The 22,094-nt window shown below is 40.4% G+C and overlaps 1 protein-coding gene across 5 annotated transcripts in view; it reads right to left on the reverse strand.

Moving 5' to 3' along the window:
* Positions 1-4,426: 4,426 nt before the first annotated feature.
* The window catches only part of ZFYVE9 (zinc finger FYVE-type containing 9), a 191,783-nt gene continuing 174,115 nt past the window's right edge, over positions 4,427-22,094 (reverse strand). For 3 of the 5 annotated variants that reach the window (XM_070509926.1, XM_070509924.1, XM_070509925.1), the window contains 6 exons: positions 16,712-16,862; positions 14,488-14,568; positions 12,011-12,173; positions 8,579-8,684; positions 6,086-6,262; positions 4,427-4,648 (listed from right to left, as the gene is read on the reverse strand). In XM_070509926.1, coding sequence (XP_070366027.1) covers positions 4,487-4,648; positions 6,086-6,262; positions 8,579-8,684; positions 12,011-12,173; positions 14,488-14,568; positions 16,712-16,862 — 840 coding nt within the window. In that variant the 3' untranslated portion in view covers positions 4,427-4,486. Of the gene's footprint in view, positions 4,649-6,085; positions 6,263-8,578; positions 8,685-12,010; positions 12,174-13,645; positions 13,873-14,487; positions 14,569-16,711; positions 16,863-18,217; positions 18,670-19,989; positions 20,231-22,094 lie in introns of those variants that run through there. The other 2 variants (XM_070509927.1, XR_011503394.1) reach the window with 2 other exon arrangements.

Consider the following 22,094-nt stretch of genomic DNA (forward strand, 5'->3'; position numbering starts at 1 on the left):
CAGTCACACCTGTGTGTCAAGCAGTAATCTAGAATGAAAAGGAGGGTCGTAAGCCTCCATAAGGTGGCCTAGAACAAAGGGGTGGCCAGGAGGTTTCCTGACCCAACCTAGTCTTCCCCTCAGGGTTTGTACCCAATCCGGTGCTTACTAAGAGGGCTAGAAGGACAGCTGTTCTCCTTGAATGTTCCAGCCAGCCCTAGGAATTCCTAAACTCAGGCCTCTGCTGGAAATGCCCTATTCCAGTTTGATAGGAAGTTTTCCACGGCTCAAAGATTTGTCTGCTTCATTGCTCTTTGCTTTTTGGAAAACCACCTCCAGGCAGAGGGAAGCAAGACAAAGCCACCTACTGGACTTGGCGACTGAGGTTCTTAAAAGGCCTCTGTTGTAGTCAAGGCACACGGGGGTCAATGGTAGGGGGAGGAGCCTGCCCAGCCTCATCTTGTCCTAAGATTTGTCCAGATGCTGCAATCACACATCAGAGATTAGGGATGCGTGGGCAGCTGGGACCCAGCCCTCACCCAGGTAATTTTTAAATTTTAAATACTCTCTTTGATCTGGTGCAAGGCACACATTCTTCTGAATTAGTGAACTGAATAAAATAGGAAGAAACTTATCTTAGAAGCAGCAAGTCCTGCTTATAATTAAAGGGCAAACTATTTTGTGACTTTAACATTATTTTTCTTTCTTATAGTACCATTCTGAAGCCTGCATTGTTGCTTCCAAATTTTGAGAGCTTGTTTTCCAAATATTTCTGGGCAGCTCCTAAAAGATCTTCCCCCATAAGTAAAGGCAGCTCCTTTTAGGATGAAACTGGTAGGGGCAGCCCGGGGCGAAGCGGTTAAGTTCGCACATTCTGCTCCGGCGGCCTGGGGTCTGCCAGTTTGGATCCCAGGTGCGGACATGGTACCGCTCATCAAGTCATGGCTGTGGCAGGCGTCCCACATATAAAGTAGAGGCAGATGGGCACGGATGTTAGCTCATGGTCAGTCTTCCTCAGCAAAAAGAGGAAGATTGGCAGCAAATGTTAGCCCAGGGCTGATCTTCCTCCCCCCACTGCACCCCCCCCCAAAAAAGGATGAAACTGGTAGAGCCAGGGAGCTTGTGGGGGTCCAACTCCATCACATCACATGTTTCTATATAACAAGCGGATTGCTTGATTATTGTCTGAAATGCATTAAGTGTATAAATTATTCCCGAGATGACTAATTATGATAGAAGTAAATTCAGTTGTAAATTTTGGGCCCACCTGCATTCAGGAACCACTGAATGAGGAAAGACACTAGATGGGAATGTAACACAGGGCAGAGTCCCATTTTCCATAGCCCTGGAGTCTAGTAGGTGCTCAGAAGGTGCTGACAAAAATAAATGAGGGGCTGGCCCCGCGGCCCAGTGGTTGAGTTGGCGCGCTCCGCTTTGGCACCCCAGGGTTTTGCTGGTTCGAACCCTAGGCGTGGACATGGCACTGCTCATCAGGCCATGCTGAGGTGGCATCCCACAACTAGAAGGACCTACAACTAAAAATACAAAACTATGTACTGGGGGTATTTGGGGAGAAAAAGGAAAAGAAATCTTAAAAAAAAAAAAAAGGGAAACTATATTGCCTAGCATTTGGTAAGAATTCAAGAATTTAAAAAAATTTAATAAGTTACCAGAATGGCAATTCTATTCCTCTTTAGTTTATAAGGATCTCATATCTAAGTCTCTATATTTTACGTTTACATTCTAGAAAATTTTGACTGACTTAGAAATGTGATGTTTCAGCTCTCCGCTATATATAATTCTTACAATATATGCTGCATAAAAACAAAGAAGGAAAAAAGTAAACTAGCCTTGGGTATTTTATGCCTAATTCCACAAGAAGATTTTACTAAACATAAAGGACATTTTACACAATTGAGAATGGACCTGACTCTGTAGGGGCCAGAGTTTGTCCTTAGTGGGAGAATTAAAAAGCTTGCACTGATCCAGAAGTACGTACAGTTCCAAGATTATTTAGCTGAGTGAGAAGAAAGACAAACTTCTATAGGAAAATGGAACCAACTCCAAACTTCCGAGGTATATTTACACCAAGCTGGATGTTACACCCCAAATACCTGTTCCTGTTGGGTTTAGGGGGTGGCAGTCCCAGGGCTCAGTCCTTACAAGCTGTTGTTCTATGGGCATGTACTCTTGTTTTCCCTCAGAAGCCCCGAGTACCTCTGAGTCTATGAGAAGGTCAGTCACAGTTTTCTGTAACCACCATCAGCAAAGCCTATGGAGAGGCAGTTGTAGAATGTGGATACCCCACCCATCCCGAAGAGGGATACACCTAGCTAGCCACGCTTCAACGGTCAGGCTTTTGGGCCTCTGGAAAACAGCTGCTGCCCTATTGCCCTCAACAGTTCCACAGCCTGTACATGCCAAGCGCTAAGCCCACCTCTGGCCACTGAGGAGTAGCCTCTCACTGTCCCAGAGGCCTGCATTAGCTTCCAGGGGATTCTTGGAACTGTCCTTTTCCTGCAGAGGGACGCCTGCTTCGCCTGGGCTTTCAGAAGATGCCACTCACAAGGGAGGGAGTTGGCCTAACAGCAGTGTTTTTCAGACTGGGTTATGACATCCATTTGGTCTGTGACCAAAATAAGTTTTTACTGCAAGAGAAAATGATCAGAATGCATCACATATATGCAAACCAAATCTTGGTTCCTCATACCACTCTCACTAAAAGAAACCAGGGCTCCTTGGAGAAATGGCTGACTCCATGGCTGGGCCAGGGTAAGCACAAGATGATCCTGGAGCATCTTGTCAGGCCAGAAAAGAAAGTTTTCCATAACATGATAGGAGCATGTCACCAGGACGTAGGAACTAGCTTAAAAGGGCTTCCTCTGGCCAAATCAGACCATTTGAGCACCAAAATAATGAATTACAACCATTCAAAAAGTACTCTCTAAGCTCATAATGAAAATTAAGTTACAGTGCTAGAATTGGAAAACCATTTTGTAGCCATCATAGAAAAGATCAATTCAGACAAGAAACATCAGTGGACACTAAATCCAAGGGGAAATTGTGATGAGCAAGATATCTGCATAATCTGAAAGTGTCTCTACACATATTGGTTATTCGTTCCAAGGGGTAAAATATACAGTGAAAAAACTGAACAAGACCTTGACCAGGTCATCAAAATTTACCATAATTAATGAAGAGCACAGATGGCTATCAAGTGACCCCAGATAAGATGCCCTAAAAAGGATACAGCATCATTTAGGGAGGCTTCTGGCCAAGAATGCATAAACTGATTCTAATTATCAGGAAACACCAAATTCAAAATGAGGCATTTTCTACTTAAAAAATGGGGTGAGGGAATTCACTAAAAATATCGATGAAAGAGGACAGCTACTTGCCATGTCTGATCCCAGGCTGGAAGCTTTACTGGAGGGAAAAATGCTATGAAGGACATTGGACAGATGATAGCTTAAAGTATCAGGTCAATGCTACATGGACTCGAGAACTGTCTTGCAGTTAGGTAAGAGGATATCCTTATTTTTAGGAAATAAGCGTTAAAGCATTTAGGGGTAAAGGGCGATGATGCATGCGACTTACTTTCAAATGCCTCAGTTTTTATGGAGAGAGAGAAACAATGATGAAGCACATGAGACAAAATGTTAATACTTGAAAAATGGGTGAATCTAGGTAAGGCGTGCATAGGTTTTTTGGTACTTGCAACTTTCCTGGAAATTTAAATTATTTCTCAGTAAGAGAAATAGAGAAGAGGTTTTTAAAAATACCTCTAGTGTATATTATAACTAAAAACGTCTTGGGTGTATCCTGTCAGCTTTCCCAGAAAGCCCTTATTCAATACCCGCCATTCCCTGGGGCACATCTCCAGCAATCCTGAACTCAGCTCTGCCGTCCAAGTGACCTCGTTTACACCGAGCTGCCCTTCCTGGGCTAGACGAGAGACAGTCTGTTGGGTCTTTGATTCACTTCAATGAATAATGTGCTAAAAACAAAAATTTCTGTGTGACTTCTACCTGAAGTCACTGTGGTGTAACTGGGACAAGATCAGTATATCAATTCTGTACAAAGAGTGCAAGACTGATGCTTCATTTTTTATTTCCCCTCTGCCCTCCCACCCACCGTTGGTCATTGTTGTACCCATTGGAGCATTTCCGAGCACAAGACCGTAAGTAAGTCTTAAAACAGAGGAGCAGGATTCTTGTCTAAATAGTAACAGAAGGAGATTAGCTGCAAGGATAGCATAACTGCTGTGCAGTAACAGAAGCTGCCCAGATCTTCTTGGTGGACGATGCATAGAAGACTTAGAATTATGGAACCTCTGTCCCCCCAACCACCCTTTCCCACCCATGACCCCCAAACCCCCACTCCCTCCCCCCATCACCATTAATAGTGTTAACAAAAGCTTAATCTTCCAGTTCTAAAGTGCAAATGATTTGGGTATGACTGCTGTTGCAACAGGTCTGAACAGGAAAAAAAATGAAGTCCTCTCTGTCTATGCAATGTTTTCCAGAATATAAAAGATGAGTTCCATGACGATGGGGCCCTCATTGAGCTGGCAGGCCCCTCCATGGATCACCGGCACCAAAGCGCTGTCCAGATCGTTCATGTACTGCGAGGGAAGGGGCTGGCCATTGCTCCCTGCTTGATAGCCAACCTACACCGCAGAGAGAAGGGAATGACAGGTTACTGGACAAAGCTCTCTCCAGGGGGCTCAGGGCCAAAGAGGCTGAGCAGGAAAGGAGATGTCCTTCTTGGCCATGGGCTAGACACATGGCAGTGAACACAAATTTCTCCTTTTCTTCCCTTAATTGTCATTTATCATCCTGTCCTTTATTCATCCTGACCCTGCCACTTGGTAGCTGTGAGACCTTGGGCAAGACCCTAGTTTCCCAGGAAAGGAAAGGGTCGGGGGGAGTGGGGGAGAGGCATGGTGTAGGGAGGTATGGAATGTCAGAGATAATACAAGAAACTTTGGTTGTGAAAATTAAAATGAGAAACATACTAGGGACAATTCCCTAACATAGCAGGAACTGAACATCTGTTCTTCCATCCATCCACACACCATTTTATGAGCATGTACAAATACAAGGATTCAAAGATGAATGTAACAGGGCCCTTGCCCTCAAAAGGCTCAAACATTTAGCAGAAAAATGCTTGTTCTTTAGTTGTTTATATGAGGTAATTCTCTCCAGCCAGATTATCAGTACCATTCGAGAAAGGACCATGAAACCTCACTTGTATTACCCTGATATGCTTACTACGGCATTGGGCAAGACCTTAAACAGAAAATATATACTTGATGATGACCAGTCAGGAATGGAGCCAGATATATAACCTTTCACATTTTTCCTGATAATGACACAACTCTGCATCAAAGCAGGAGCACTGAGATATGTCACAGGATCCAAAATCCAAAGAAATGTAGAGAGATGAGAATGCTAAACCACAGGAGAGAGACAATGGAACAAGGAATTGGGGCGAGGGGCATGTTCTAAGACTGGATTGTTACTACAAACAGCATACAAAAAAGTTAAGACAGGGAAGGAAGCCTGGCCATAGGAGACCTGAGCTGACAGGAAAAGTAATGGAGAAATAGCTCAAGTCTTAGCCACCAACCAGCATGGAAACGTTGACAGTAAGAAAAATCTTAAGGAGTGGGAGCTGCAGAGCCCAGTCAGCAGAAGCCTGCTGTAGTTGGATTAAGAAAAAACAGGACATGGGACAGCTTAGGACCTGCTCTCTGAGGGAGGCAGAATGATTCCTGAAGGGTGGGACTGGGGGGTTCTCAAAGAGTAGCACTGATACTGTTCACACAGGGCTGGCAGGTCCCTCACACACACTTCCCCTCCTTACCCCACACTACAGACAGTCCTTGGAAGACATTCAGGTGAGGAAGACAAGGTTCAGATGGTTCAGACTCTGACCAACACATGCAGGTGTATTACTAATAGAGGGAAGGCCAGGTGACTTACATCTGGTCAAGCCAGAAGGTGCAGAGAATTAAGCTCTCTGGGTTGATGCAGGAAACCTCATGTCAGAAAATACAGACTGCCCAAGGCCAGCTTCAAAGGCTACCTGAGACTCTTCTTACCTGATCTGAGTCAAGCGTCACACGTAGTCCCAGTTTAGTCATTCCATCTTCCTTCAGAAGCTTCAGATGGGAACAGAGAGCAAGGCAAAAAGCCTTGGCAACGTGCTCAGTCAATCGACTATGATCTGCAGGATCACTCAGGCAATTGTGCTGGTCATCGCTTTCTAGGAAAAACACCTGTTCCCCACACAAAAGAGACTTAACCTTGCGCTCAGGAGATGTGGGAAGAAACAAGTGCATCAGCTCATTGTGTATGAGCACCCTCATCCTCTGAGATGTGCAAGAAGACCTGACCCGCCTATCTCCCTGCTCTTGGCCATGGTCATAATGGTATGTTTTACTCAGAACCCCAAAAGGCTTCCATTTTGCATTGTGCACTTCTAAGAGGTAATCCTTATATGTGAACAATTTTCTTAGAAAACGATCTTAGAGTCTCAGATTATGGCCCTTATAGATTATGTGACCCAACCCCTTTGTATTACAGATTACTCAGAGAAGAGAAGTGACTCACTCAAGAGCTAGAAGTACTTAGATGCAGGGCCAAGCCCAGATCCAAGTCTTCTGCTCCTCACACAGACAGAGCTTTCCCATCCATGGCCCTGCCACTGCTGAGGCCAGAGCTGTGTCAGTGTCCTGGCACCAAGCTGAGCACTGCACTGGGCACAGGCAGAAACACAGCAAACTTGGAACTGAGAGACCCAAGTCCTAGTCACATAGAGGAGGGTCAGGAGCAAGTCCTTTGACTTCTTCATGCCCAATTTGCCTTTGTAAAATGGAAAGCCCCTGTCCTCTCTGGTTATTGTAAAGAGAAAATAATATAAAAGCATTATATAAAAGAGATATGCAAATACACAATGCTTATAGATACCAACTCCTAGCTTACAGCTCAGTAAGGGGCTTATACTAAGAATACTACAAAGCGGGGAGCTCTGAAGTCCTGTGCCCGATGCACTAGTGAGAACGGCAGCACGAAATGATGGGAAGAGCTCTAGACTGGGAGCCAGGAGACCTCTGGCCCTGCTCTGCCAGTAACTAGTAACAGAAAAGTCACAGGGCCTCTCTGAGCCTGTTTTCTCATTATGCAAATAAGATGGGTTGCCTCCCTACTTTTGAGGGAATGGAGGTCAAACTATTTTGTAAGTGATAAAACCGTTTTATATGTTCCAGACCCTGCATTACTCAAAATGTGTCAAAGGGATAATCATTACAAAGCAAGCAGCTAAAAACACTGAGTTGCATATGAAAACACCAAGCCTGGTATGAAAGATAAGTTCCTTGGAACAAGAGCTCGAGAACTGGAGAACCAGGTTCTGGTCTCTTGCTATTAGGAACCAGTCATGTGAACTTAGGCAAGGCACTTAACCTCTCATGGCCTCAGTTACCTTGTGTATAAAATGGAAAAGCTAGACGTCACAGTACTTTTTTAAAAATTAAGACTTTTACATGTGGCATACATATACAATGGAATACTACTCAGCCATAAAAAAGACAAAATCATCCCGTTTGCAACAACACGGATGGACCTTGAGGGTATTATGTTAAGTGAAATAAGCCAGACAGAGAAAGACAAACTGTATAATTTCACTCATATGTGGAAGAAAAACACCAGGGACAAAGAGAACAGATTAGTGGTTACCAGAGGGTGAGGGGGTTGGGGTGGGGTCATAAGGGGTAAAGGGGCACATAAGTATGGTGACTGACAAATAATAATGTACAACTGAAATTTCACGTTATAAACTATTATGACCTCAATAAAATTTTAAAAAACAGAAAAAAAATAGGACTTTTAAAGCTAAAAGGAATCCTAGAGATTTTATAATTTAATGCTTTATTTTACAGATGAGTATAAATGAGGTTGAAAAGAAATTGAGACCCAGGACCTACCTGTTTATTCTCAGAGAATAAATTTTCTGATTTGTATGATATGTACACAGGGTGTCCCTGCTCGCTCCTCTCAGTTCCACGTAAGCCTCTAATACGGCTTTCAAATTAAGGAACAATAGTCTGGAAACAGCTTAGGCGTTGGCCAGATCTGGGTTTGAGTCAGGACTTTGCCATTACTTATTTACCCTGTAATCTTGGACAAGTTACTTAGTCTCTTTTTAGTTTTCTTCTTGGTGAAATAAGTTTATTTTTTAAAGACCGTGTTATCTAAGATAGTTTTATCTGTGAGTGCAGCATAACTAGCCCAGCTTTCTGAAGAAAACAGCAAAGATGGTATGTACCACTCAGAGATGCACCCTTCTTGAATTCCAATACAAACAAATCTCTAAAAGCTAGTGCATAGGAAGGAGGAGACGTCACACTGCTGCAGGCTGCAGTTGGTGGCTTTTCTCCCAGTGAGCTAAGATAGACCAGAAGGAACTGGTGTATAGAAGGTAAACAGAGAGATTTTTTTTTCTCATCCTCCAGAATCAGCCCAGAATGTGTCTCTGGGCCTAGCAAAAAATTGTGCTCAAAAGGGGTCAAGAATGCCAAGTTTCATTTGCTTACCTCTGTCCATCTGATGACTTTTCCATTTGCTTTATACTCTGATCCATGGAATATCTTCACGCTTGTTATAGATTCCATGGACTTCCCATCTATAGGACTTACGACACTAAAACAGAAGCAAAGGAAAGAGATGGAAGCACCTCTTGAAGTTAGGAGAACCCCTTCTCAAGTCTTGCTACTAATTACATTAGGTGCCTTGCTGAACATATCTGTGCAACACATCACAGCAACAATAAGCCACTGCACAAAAATGTATGTGAACAGAGCACAGGAAGGGCTGATGCACTGAAACAATTCGAAGAACACACACAGAAAAGGAGTCATGATTCCAGGAGCTGGTTCTTTTAACATAAAGAAACTGTTTACTCAAACTTGCTCTCTTCTTCCAGCCTTCCTTCAATGAACACATGGCCACCCACCCACTCTCCCTCTCCCCTCTGCTGTCACAGCACTCTGCTCCCGACTGTAGTAACACTCACCATGTTGTATTCTTCATATGTTTGTGAATCTGCCTTACAAATAAACTTGTGAAGGGAAGGGAATATAATATACTCACCCCTGTGTGCTATATTCCCAGTTCTGACACACTGCTTGGAACACAGAGCTTAATGTTTGTTGATTAAAAGAATTATTTGATCAAGTACGTTAATTATGACAGTGCTGGTGTGAACTGGTGAACGAGTATCTATATTATCTATCACAACGAATTCCCTTCAGTGCTAAATTATCATTCCTAGATTCCTAAATAGAATGGCCACTTGTTATAATCCTTTTCTCTCCAAAATATAGCAAGTATAAATATGTGAAGATACACACTCATTCTGACGAGGATTCAAATTAGTTGTCACAGAGTTTGCAAACTCTTCCTAAGTTTTCACACTTGTTTATGTTTTTGAATCTCTAGGTATAAAATATCAAATTTAACTTTAACTTCAGTATCAGGGATTCATTTCATTTGCTTGAATTAAAATTATTTAAACAATGTTAAGTTTAATTTCTAACTCATCAAACAACAATGTCAAAAAAAGGCAGCCTCAGTCGATTAGCACTCTTTTGAGAGAGGATACCCAGACGATGCGGGACCAGCTGGAAAACATTCAATTTATACACTACAGACTAAACTCCTGAGTTCAAGAGTCTGCCCTGAGGGGTCTTGTCCTCTCTTCTAAGATGCTGTCTCTGGCACCTGTTGTAGGAAGGGGCAACCTGCTTGCTGCTACCGATACCTTACAGTATCAGATTATCAATTTTTTGGTCCTAATAACCATTTTCACTTCCAGCTATAACAGAGAATTAAACACAAATTGATTTTGAAATTAAATTTTCCTGTGAAGTATGAGAAGATAAAGGATTATTTGTAATAAGCAAATGCACTCATTGATATAGAAATTGCTTCTTCTTGTTCAATAGCAAAAGTTTTAAAATCTTTGTTTTTCTTAAATCCGGTGTGCCGGGTTGTAAATGTCCTCCATCTGCCTTTGCTCCTGCTACTCCCTCAGACTGCAGTGCTGGCTCTGCCACAACTACGTGGCAAATACTCATCTCACCAGATTCAGCTCAAGCAGCAGCTGTTTCTCTATGAGTTGTTCTTGACCACTGCCCTACCACCTCTACCCAGTTCCTGCTTTCCTTTTTATCTTCAGTGTATCCTAATGAGTTTTCTATGAGCATCTTCCATACTTTGGTGCACTTATTTATAACTATCTTCAAAACCAGAGTGAGCCACTTGTTAGCAGGGACTGTGTGGAATTCATTTTTTGTATTTCCAGAGGCCTGCATGTAGAATGATTGCCTGAAGATGAATGGATGGATGGGAGAAAGCTTAATACAATGAAGTATGATATATTCCTTCAATCAATCAATTTTTTAAAGCACCTACTAGGTGCCAGGCAATATTTTAGGTGCTGGTGATACAGATGTAAATAAACCAGACAAAAGCCCTGCCCTCATGGAGCTTACATCCCAGGGGCAATAGAATCAAATAAGTAAGTAAAACTATATTGTATGTTAGAGAAGTATAAGTGCTCTTGAGAAATGTAATGCAGGAAGTATTGGAGGTGGGACGGAAGAAATGTGCATGAGAGGGTTGTGGGACGGAAGAAATGTGCATGAGAGGGTTATAATTTAGATAGGTTGGCCAGGGAAGATCTTACTAAGAAAATGACATTTAGAAAAAACTTGAAGGCAGTGAGGGGGTGACTCATTTGGCTATCTAGGGGCAGGGTATAAGCTGAGAGAACAGCAAGTGGCAAGGCCTGAGGACAGACATATAGCTGATGCGTTCAAACAAGAAGGCAAGCGTGGCTTCTGAGAAATAAGACGGTAGGCGGAGAGACACAGAGATTGTGTAAGGCCTTATAAGGTCATAAAAGACTTTGGCTTTTACCCTGAATGATAGTGGAAGCCAGTTAGGGGTTTTGAACAGAGAAGTGACATTACTCTGGCTGCTGCACTGGAAACAGATTAGGCTGGGGGGAGGGAGGAGGCCAAGACCAGAAACAAAGTACCCAATTAGGAGGCTACTGTAATAATCCACACCAAAGGAGGGTGGCAGTAGAAGCAGTGAGTAGTAGCACGATTCCGGTTATATTTTGAAGAAAAGCTAACAGGATTTACTGTTGGATTAGGTGTATGTGTGAGAGAAAGACAAGTGTCAAAGATGATTCCAAGTTTTGGCTTGAATCATCAGAATACAGCCGCCATATACTGGGCAAGAGTATAGGATTGAAGCCCAAGGAGGTGGTTTTAAGTCCTAGCCCTGCCATTTCCTAGCCTTGAGGAGTCATTTTGCCTTTTTGGTGCTTGTTCACTCCTCATCTGTATATGGGAATAACAACACTAGTTATTATATCAAATGAAATAATATTAGCAAAAGTGCTTTGAAAATGATAAAAGGCTTAGGTATTATTACTATTATTGCAGTAACTTTAGGATTGTTTTGTTTCATCAACTCCTTCCCTCCTCCTCCCTTCAAAAATATGCACAGAAACTCCTTCATAAATTAAGCCAAGAGGGGCCGGACCCGTGGCTGGAGTGGTTAAGTTCGTGCACTCCGCTTTGGCGGCCCAGGGTTTCACTAGTTCAGATCCTGGGTGTGGACATGGCACCGCTCATCAGGCCACGCTGGGGCAGCGCCCCACATAGCACAACCAGAACATACAACTATGTACTGGGGGACTTTGGGGAGGAGGAGGAGGAGAAGAAGAAGAAGAAAACGATTGGCAACAGATGTTAGCTCAGGTGCCAATCTTTACAAAAAATTAATTAATTAAGCCAAGAAACCAGAAATTTAAAATTCTATGTTATGTATACAACATATACATAACATATTTTTCTTAGGCAGGGCTTTCAGTTATAAAACACCAGTGTAGACAAAACCCAGAGCCTAGCCCCATAACTAAAAGCCACAAAGGGGAAGTTCACTGCATTTACCCCTTGTTGACATTCTTGTCGTCATCCACCCACTGGATGTGGATGTGCTCCTGGGGATCCTCGGCATCTGCCTTGCCACAGGTGATGGTGAAGTCCTTCATCTCCCGCAGCGCCTGTCTTAAGGCATCCATGTTCTCTGCCGTGATCTGGACCATAACTCCATCTGGGAATCAGCACCAAGACAGTACAGATAGAAACACCAAGCCAGGGAGAAGGGCAGATGAAACATGGTACCTGGCATCAGGCAACTCCCTCTAAGATTAAATGTAAAACTCTGCTCAGCTCTCTACAGCTGACAAAGAGGTTTTGTTCTCTGAGCTGAACCTCTTACTTATTGAAAGTGCTATGAGGGGCAAATGCAAGATGGGTTCTGCTTAAAACACCTGCTTGTTGACTTGACTTCAGACACAACTAAAAGTTTTTCCTGAGACTTCTCAAAGGGAAAACTTACACGTGGTAACATCCCTCTTTTGGACTCACACAGCATTTTGTTCCTCTTTCCACTCTTGCATTTAGCATGCTCTAATCATGTGTATTTGTTTGCATCTCAGTCTCTCTCACCTTACTAAGATTGCCTGGCATACAGTGAATGCCCAGAAAATGTTTGTTAAATAAATCACTGAATAAACAACAGTAGTGGGATAGGCGATAAATCTATTTACTAACTAGCAATAAGGCAAACCTACCATATGGGTTTCACATGGGCTACAGATGGTAACTGTTTCTGGGCTGCTACCTACCTGAGTCAAAGGCACACACTGAAACTGAAGGTGAAAGTTGTCACATGCTGAGCAATTACCCTGCTTCACTGACACAAAATTTTGTCAGTTGAAATAATTTCTAAAGAGTTTCAATGAAGATTTCATAAATAGGCTGCCAATTGCTCTACTGACATACACAGTGAAATGCAAGACCTAAGAAATTCCCAACCCAAAGACTAAACATAACTTTTAAACACATTGCCTAGCATTTATAAGGATCTGTGTCAGTCAATTTATCATTTTTGACAATATTTAAAGGGTGTTTTTAAATTATCTTGTAAAGACAATTTCAAAGGTAGTCCATACTCGATCACATAGGCATTAATCTGTCAGTTAAGACCAAATGACTGTTATCGCCTAGATTTCTTAATGATTTCTTAATAACATGTTTCTGTTTTGTAATCAGAGTTGTGAAATTTAGTTGTAAAATACTGGTATACTTTATTCTTCACTGCTGTTTTAAGTTTACCAATAAAGGAGATCAAACCCAATACCTATTAACTTGTGTAAGATTATCTATGCATTTCAATTAATACTCTGGAATCCACCCTCAGGAAGAACTGCTTTCAGACAGGGCCCTGCAGTAAGCCACTGTGGAAATGAAAACCTGCTGTCATGTGTGGCAGATTGTACTTTCCAAAGAAGACGACAATATCTCCTGTCTCACATGCTTTTCTACAATGCTACCCCCTCCCATTTCCCCATCAACAAGTGGAGTCTAATTCCTCTCTCCTTGAATCTGGGCAGGCTTATGACTACTTCCAACACGAGGGTATGGTAGAAGTGACACTGTGCAACTTTCAAGTCTGGGTCACAAAAAGCAATGTGGCTTCTGCCTTGTTGCTAAGACTACGCATGCTTAGATTCCTGAGACACCATGTAAGAAGTCCAACGAGGCTGCCATGCTAAGGAGTCCAATGTATAAGTACTCCAATCATTACTCCTAGTCTTTAAATCATCCTAGGGCAGGCCCCAGACATGTGAGTGAACAAACCTTCAGATAATTCTAGCTCCCAGCCATCAAGTAACCGCCAGCCTTCAAGTTATCCCAATTGAGGCCCTGGACATCATTAAGCAGGGTCAAGCCATCCCTGCATTGCCCTGTCAAGTGCAGACCAGAGGAATCAGTGAGCATGATAAAATAATTGTCTTAAGCCATTAAGTTCTGGCTTAATTTGTTATGCAACAAGAGTAACCAGATCCAAATACAGTGAAGAATAATTGACAAAGAAAATAAACAGTATGCTCATTAGCCTTTCATTAACTTTCATTTAATTAACTTTTGTCAGGATATGTGTCATGTCTAATTATAACGAACCAGCAGGAAACATATCCCATTCTGTACCCCAAACGATGATTACAGCATTCTTGTGCGTAAGAGGGACTGAACTTCATCCATATATTTACAGATCTGCACCCAGTGATATATTTGAACTCAGACTACATCCCTAAGGTCCCTTATCCCAGAGCTCTGAAAAGCCATCTCTTAATTTTTATGTCACTATCCCATGGTATCTCTACCACTTACTCCCCTCTTTGGAGAACTAAGCATCCTTATGACAGTTTTAATTAGCTGAAGAGTGAGACACTATTGAATGAATAAGAAGAGTCAGAAGTCAACGGCAACAGTGTCAAGGCTCCCTTTAATGTCCTAAGTTTTCAGTTGTACAATTAGGATTGAACTAATGCACACAAAGTAAGTAACTCATTCTTTACCTTCCACAATACTGGACTTGGCAAGATATCCTGAAGAGGATTTCAGAGCGCCACTGAACACAAAGAAACTGGCACCAGTCACTAAAATAGCAATAGAAATAGTTTAGTGAAGACATACCCTGAGATGGAGGGATTGAGAACAATAATGAAATGTTTGGTAGTTGAGAACTCCAACCATCATCATACAGAAAACAAAACATCAACTCTAGACACCACAATGTACAAGTAACCAATAATTTTGATGCTTATGATAGCTTTGGGAACGAGGTTTTAAGATATACTCTCCCATTTTGTTTTGCTCCTCTTCCAATCAAGAATCAAAGAATCTTACAAGCAAAGAAATCTTAGTGGTCAAGTCTAGGGCTTGGCCTGCAGCCTTTTTTTGTAAATAAAATTTTATTGGAACACAGCCATGTCCATTCGTTTACATACTGTCTATGGCAGTTTTTAAAGTACGATCCCAGAGTTGAGGTTGGTGACAAAGACCACAGGCCTGCAAAGCCTACAATATTTATCATCTAGCTATTCACAGAAGAAGTTTGCTGATCCCTGATCTTATTCATTGATTTCCAGGGTTTTTTTTTAGATCAAATGTATTTTGAATATGGAGATATGGTTGCCAACTATTTTATTTAACAAGTGGAGCTATTAAAAAAACAAACACGTATTTTTAAAAGACAAACACCTGTTACCAGTATCTCCTCATAAAAGAAAGGATATTTAATTATATTCAGCTTTATGGAAACTTCACTACACTATGTTTTTTCTCCATATCTTAAATGGAACTGAGCTATTCCAACTTCCTACCCAGTGGTCCTACAATAACTCTAACAGGTAGATCATTCAGCCTTTGTCAGAGACTCCTACTGACAGGGACCCCACAATAGCACAAGGCAGCCCATTCTACTTCTGGATAACTGTGTTACAGAATGTTCTCTCGAATTGAGCCCAAATCTAGATAGCTATAACTTTCACCCATTGGTACTGGTTTTGGCTTTTTGCAGCTATACAGAATAAGTTGAATTGTATTTCCACATAACAGAAAATTTTAGGAATAGAGACAGCTATTTTTCACCCTCTTCCAATCTATACTTTTCCAAATTAAACAATTATATTTTATTCAAGAGATCTTCCTTTGACCTAGTCCAGATTTCTCACAGGCCTTGAAACATCCTATGAAGACCCTCTAGTTTTAACAACATATATGATCAATTGCATTAATGACACCTGGAACTTATTCAAATATTTTAGATATGACTTTAATAGGGAGCATTGTGGACTTATCAGCTACCTTATTTTGGATATTGTATTTGAATATACATGTGCTAAGTATCTTTTATGCCTGTACTAAACAACTGATTTAAAAAATACACTGCAGACGGTGACCTAGAGTATGTCTACTAGAGAAGTGTTTGATAAAGCGTACGAAAGAAAGCTGGTTTTGGGAGGTATTCTGAGGGGAAAAAAAGATTCATGGTCAAGTAAATTTAGGAAGGGCTAGGCACTATCCTCCTTTTGGAAAATCACAATACACATAGTTTGTTAAAGGCTCTGAAAAGTCCTGTAGTAAAGAAATTTGTTTAAACCTGTTTAACTCAGGATTTCTCAGTTTAATGTATTAAGCAAGACTGACTTATTTACGTAAATATTTTTTAAAACCGTAGAACCTGATAAGACACTTTAGGAAATGCCACAGTGAGCAGCGCTTCTTAAATTCTAATGAGCACTGGAATCACACAACTTGTTAAAATGAGGATTCTGCTTTAGCACATCTGGGGTGTAGATTCTTCATTTCTAAAAATCTCCTAAGTGATGAGACCACATTCTGAGGACCACTGAACCTAGAAGCCTTCCTTCGGAATCCTGTCAACCTACTAATTTACGTTCTGTGGGCATGGTCATTCAACGAGCTCCAAAGCTCCCTAAGCGTATTCTCACCATGGGGCCTGGTCTCCTACCTTCCAATTCCAGTGCCAATGCCCTGTCAATATCCTGAGGCTGTATTTTCAAAATGTTCCCCTCAAAAACAGAGGTCCCACCTGCAACTGTGAGTCTGGCTACTTGGGGAGTCAACCTAATCCTGGAGAATAAGCTTGGAAAGGTTAATTTAATCAAATTGTTTGTGGTCGCCTATCTAGAAAGTGAGTGCTATGGGGCTGAGAGATCCAATTCTGCAAGTGCAGTACAATCTCCTATTCTAATGTCAATCGGCTCAAATACTCACCCTTCCTGGGCTGACTGTGAATACTGATAGCCTGGGTCTGATAGTTCCCATCATCGTTCTGTACACACACGAGATGAGAGTCTGCCTTGTCATTGAAGCAGGCACCTCCTGCCAGGACATGCTCATTGGACTTGTTCATGGCTTTCATCATCTGCAATCAAAGATTAGGGGTAACTTGCTTATTCTGCCAAGAATGGGCATTTTTTTGGTCTGACATGGCACAACTCTTTCACCTTCTCAAAACCAAAACAGAATATTATTTTTATTAAAGTGTCAAACTGGCTACCAAATAGTGAAAAATCAATCACCATTAGTAAAAAATCAACAGATACAAAAATTCCCTCTGTAGTTTATAGGTGATTTGTATTACAACCTAAGCACATAACAATTTTGCATTCATTTTTTGTCTTTTTATTGCTGCACTAAACTCAAGTAACAAAAATCAGTTTAGCTAATTACAGTAGTTTTTCCCATCCACTGGATTCTCTAAAGATACATACACTGAAATTCTAAGTCAAAAGAATGTCCCTTCTTTTTCCACATCCATACAAAGAAGTGAGGGTTTTCCTCTAGAAATATATGAACTCCATTCTTTCTCAGTTTTACTAACTTATGTTTGAGATCTTCAATAAAATTACTTACTAATATTTTGCTTTGTTCTTACCAAAAGATTTAAGATAATTCTGAACCTTACCTGAAAAAACTCACGGGCCACCAGTTTGCGTCTAGTAAACAAATCTGAACTTATATTATCTCAATGCTAAACTTTGACTTCTGGTTGAAATAAGCTAATAATAATTTGTTTTTATTTCCCATTTTTTCCTTCATGCCATCCCATTTGTCCAACTTTCTGATCCGCTCCTTGAAAATGGCTTTGATTTTTGGAAAATTGATTCCAAAACTTTTATTTTACTTTGTTTTACTTCCCTCTTCCTCCTATATTATAAACTGCAGTAGCACAGTGTGAAAAACACCAGATGAGTCTTCTGATACATTTTCTATTTCTGCATCAACTATTTTAAAGTGAACTATTCAGTGACATTCAGTACATTCACAATGTTGTGCAACCAGCACCTTTATGTAGTTCCAAAACATTCCATCACTCCAAAGTAAAACCCCTTACTCTGCTATTTTATGTTGTCATTGGTTTTTTACAGCTATCCGAGCAGGTGTGAACCTATCGCTGCAGTTTTCATTTGCATTTCCCTAATGACTAATGATGTTAAGCACCTGTTTTTATGTGCTTGTTGGCCATTTGTGTATCTTCTTTGGAGAAATGTCTGTTCAAGTCCTTTGCCCATTGTTTCATTGGCTTGTCTGTCTTTTGTCATTGAGTTATAAGAGTTCTTCATATATTCTAGATATCAGACCTGTATCAGATATATGATTTGCAAATATTTTCTCCCATTGTGTAGGTTGTCTTTTCACTTTCTTATTAATGTCTTTGGATGTGCAAGTTTTTAATTTTTATTAAGTTCAATTTATCTATTTTTTCTTTTGTTGTTTGTGCTTTTAGTTCCATATCTAACAATCCATTGCCAAATCCAAGGTCCTGAAAATTTACCCTCATGTTTTATTCCAAGACCTTTGTGGTTTTAGCTCTTATGTACAGGTCATTGATCCATTCTGAGTTAAGTTTTGTATACAGTGTGAAATAGGGGTACAACTTCATTCTTTGTACATGGCAATCCAGGTGTTCCAACACCATTTGTTGAAAACTATTCTTTCACTGTTGAATGGTCTTTGCACTCTTGTCAAAATGAACTGGCCATAAACATATGGATTTATTTCTGTATTCTTAATTCTATTCCATGGCAGAACCACACTGTTTTGATTACTGTAGCTATGCAGTAAGTTCTGAAATTGGGAAGTGTGAATCCTCCAATTTTGTTCTTTTACAAGATTATTTTGGCTCCAGGGCCCCTTGCAATTCCAAATGAGTATTGGCTTTTCCTTTCCTGCAAAAAAAGCCCATTAGAATTTAGATAGTGCTTGCACTGGATCTATAGATCACTCTTAAGTAGTACTGCCATCTTAATAATATTAAATCTTCTAATCCATGAACATGAGACATCTTCCCATTTATTTAGGTCTTCTTCAATCTCTTTTAGCAATGTTTTGTAGTTTTTAGGGTACAAGTCTTTTACCTCCTTGGTCAAATTTGTTCCTAGGTATCATATCAATACATTCTAAGGTAGCATCATCTATTGTCTTTACTCTAACTCTTGCAAAGTTAATATTTTAATATATTATTATATCACCACAGACATCCAAACAATAATTGAAAGTTCTTCTCACATTGACATTTATCAACCTCACTAATCCAAACCACTTCTATCAGGGTTTTCTGAAGATTACTTTTACATAAGTCCTTTGCAAACAGAGTAAGTCAGCTGGAAGATTCCTACTTAGTAAAGTCAACTGATAAACTAATTTAGGTTCTCATTTGCAATTTACATTTGTATCACAAGAAAGAAACTGACATGATCACATATAGCAATTTTAAAGATGTTATATCCATCATTTCTTCCAAATCATTAGGCTAAAGTCGTTTCTAATTTTGTCTACATTAAGCAGATTAAGAAATATTTTCAATTCAGATATTCTGAATCAATTAGCTAGCCTTTTAAGTAATTGTTTTCTTGGATGTCAATTTTAAGCCGAGTGATATAAACCAACTTCATATTTCTTTAGAAATGAATGAACTGATTTTTTTCTCTTAAAATCATGTTATTTACACCAAGAGAACAGTTTCCCAGATATTCAAAGGACCTTACTGACTATAAAATAAACTTACACTTGTCATATGATGACATAAATAACTTACTTTCCATTTTAGTTGTGTTATTTATCTGCTCTATCAATACAAATTCTGTAATATCTCTTGTATCTATCCCTATCTTCACCATAGCTCAGGACCTAATTACCTCTCTGGACACAACCACCTTACAACTGGCTTTTCTACAGTCAGTCTCTATCAGTTCTGATTCATTCCACACGCTGTTCCCATATTTACCAAAGCACAGCTCTGACCACATCACATCTTCTTCACCTTGTCCTCTACTCAAAACTGCAAGCTTCCTATGTTCCAGCCCCAAACCAGCTTTCCTGCCTTCCTTCCCTTCCTTCCATATCCTTATATGCAGGACTACTTCCTAATGCACTACCATTTACCACATCTGAGCTTTATTATATGCAGATATTTAGCCTCCCTTTTCTTCTCCCATACCCAAGCACCTGAAAAAGTTGCCCCCCAAATCAAGGCTTAGTAAGAATACCAATTCCTGCATGTAGCCTTCTTCAACTTCAGTCAGACAGCAATGTGACCATTGCCTTTGTTGAACTGCCATAGCACCTTATTTGTGTTCCTTATATGGCATCATCCACATTCAGTGTTGAATTATGATTAACAGCAAGGACTCAAGCCAGACTGCTTGTATTTCAATCCTGGCTTTGCTACTAACTGGTTGTGTGCCCTTGGGCAAGTTCCTCGATTTCTCTGTGTCTCAGTTTCCTCCTCTGTAAAACGGGATAATAAAAGTAATTATTTCATATAGTTATGAGGATTAAATTTATATTTATAAAGTGCTTAGAACAGCACCAAAAATGTAGTATCACTGATTAAATGTTTGTTATATAAAATCTGTATGCTTGTCTCCTCCACCCTGCTTACAAAATTGTAAAGCAACCTTCAAACCAGCAACAAATAATTCAAATGAATACCTCTTATGAGATAATGGGATTCAGACCCTTCCTAAGAGCTCAAAAATTAGTGACAATGACACATTGATAAAGGCAGGGGAACCACTGCTGTGACAACAGTATGTGCAAAACAGCTAACACCTGTAGAACGCCACTCATGAGCAAGGCACTGAGCTAAATGCCACATGCGTCTCATCTTGAAAGAACCATTTTAACCTACCAAGTACATAAGCTTTATCCTCCTGTGTTTCCCACCCCCAGAGTCTAACCATCCATGAAAATCATAAGAGCCAATTAAAAGCATACAGTTCTAGAATGAGTGCTGGGAGGAATGGGTGAGGAGTTATAACACCTAATTCACCTCTGAATTAACACACCATGCCCTTCAATTTCCTCTCTGAGATCTCACGTTAAAAAAGGACACTTCAGCCTTTTGATCTGAGTGGAAAGGACGTGCAGAGGAGGAGTTTAAGCAGGGCCTTGAGGAACATCTATAATTTGTATATAGTTTGCAAGGCTTAGCACAGGGCCTTGCTCATAGCAGGTACTCAATAAATATTTGCTGAACACATTAATTAGTAAACCATATAAGTAGGGATGGATTTGGAGGGTTTGTCTTATTCATGGAGTTATACTGAGAATAAGTGTTAGCACAATTTAAAAAAATTTTTTTGGTTCACTTATAATATCACATAGATTAGGTATTTAATAAAGTAAGTTTTAATGATTTAATCCCATAAACATTTATCAAGCGATTAACAATGACCATAGGTAGGAAGATCCATTGCAGAGGCATGGAAAAATCTATGAAAGTAAACCACTGCACCAGGGATTCAATGAAGAATAAAACACATGCTCTGCCCCCAAAGGGCTCAAAATTAAGAACAGGAAGGGATTCATACTCATCAGCTATACATGCTACACAAATAAAGGAAGCTGGGAAAACAGAAGAAAGAAAGATTGATATTGTCTGGGGGATGGAGAATTCTAGGGAGGTTTCTTAAAGGCATAACATTTGAATTGGCTTCGAAATCAGGAACAGAAGAAGAACACTCTGGATAAAGAGAAAAGCATGAGTGAAGGAAGAGAAACAGAACTTAGAAAGGAACACTGAGCAGGATAATGATGGAACAGGTAGAAAAATATCCGTTCCAGGAGATATTTAGGAAAAATATAAATATTAATTCTTCCAGGGGGCCAGCCCTGTGGCTGAGTGGTTAAGTTCTCGTGCTCCACTTTGGCAGCCCAGGGTTTCGCTGGTTCGGATCCTGGGCACAAACATGGCACCGCTCGTCAGGCCACGCTGAGGTGGCATCCCACATGCCACAACTAGAAGGACCCACAATTAAAATATACTACTATGTACCGGGGGGATTTGGGGAGAAAAACCAGAAAAAAATTTAAAAAATAATAATAATAATTCTTCCAGTTAGCTGTAGTTCACTTGCATTCAGAAGCTAACACCCACCTTTCCAGTCCTATGGGTGTACATATCTTCAATTATGAACCTTCACTCATTTGTTGAGCAAATACTTGTTGAGCATCTAATAAGTACCAGGACTATGTTCGTACTTGGTTTATTCAGTAGTGAATAAATCTCTTCCCTCATGGAATTTATATTCTTACGTGTGTATGAGGAGGAAATAAAAACAGTAAGTAAAATACATAAAATGTTAAACAT

This window comes from Equus asinus, chromosome 5, assembly GCF_041296235.1.
Source record: "Equus asinus isolate D_3611 breed Donkey chromosome 5, EquAss-T2T_v2, whole genome shotgun sequence".
In the NCBI taxonomy this organism is placed as follows: domain Eukaryota; kingdom Metazoa; phylum Chordata; class Mammalia; order Perissodactyla; family Equidae; genus Equus; species Equus asinus.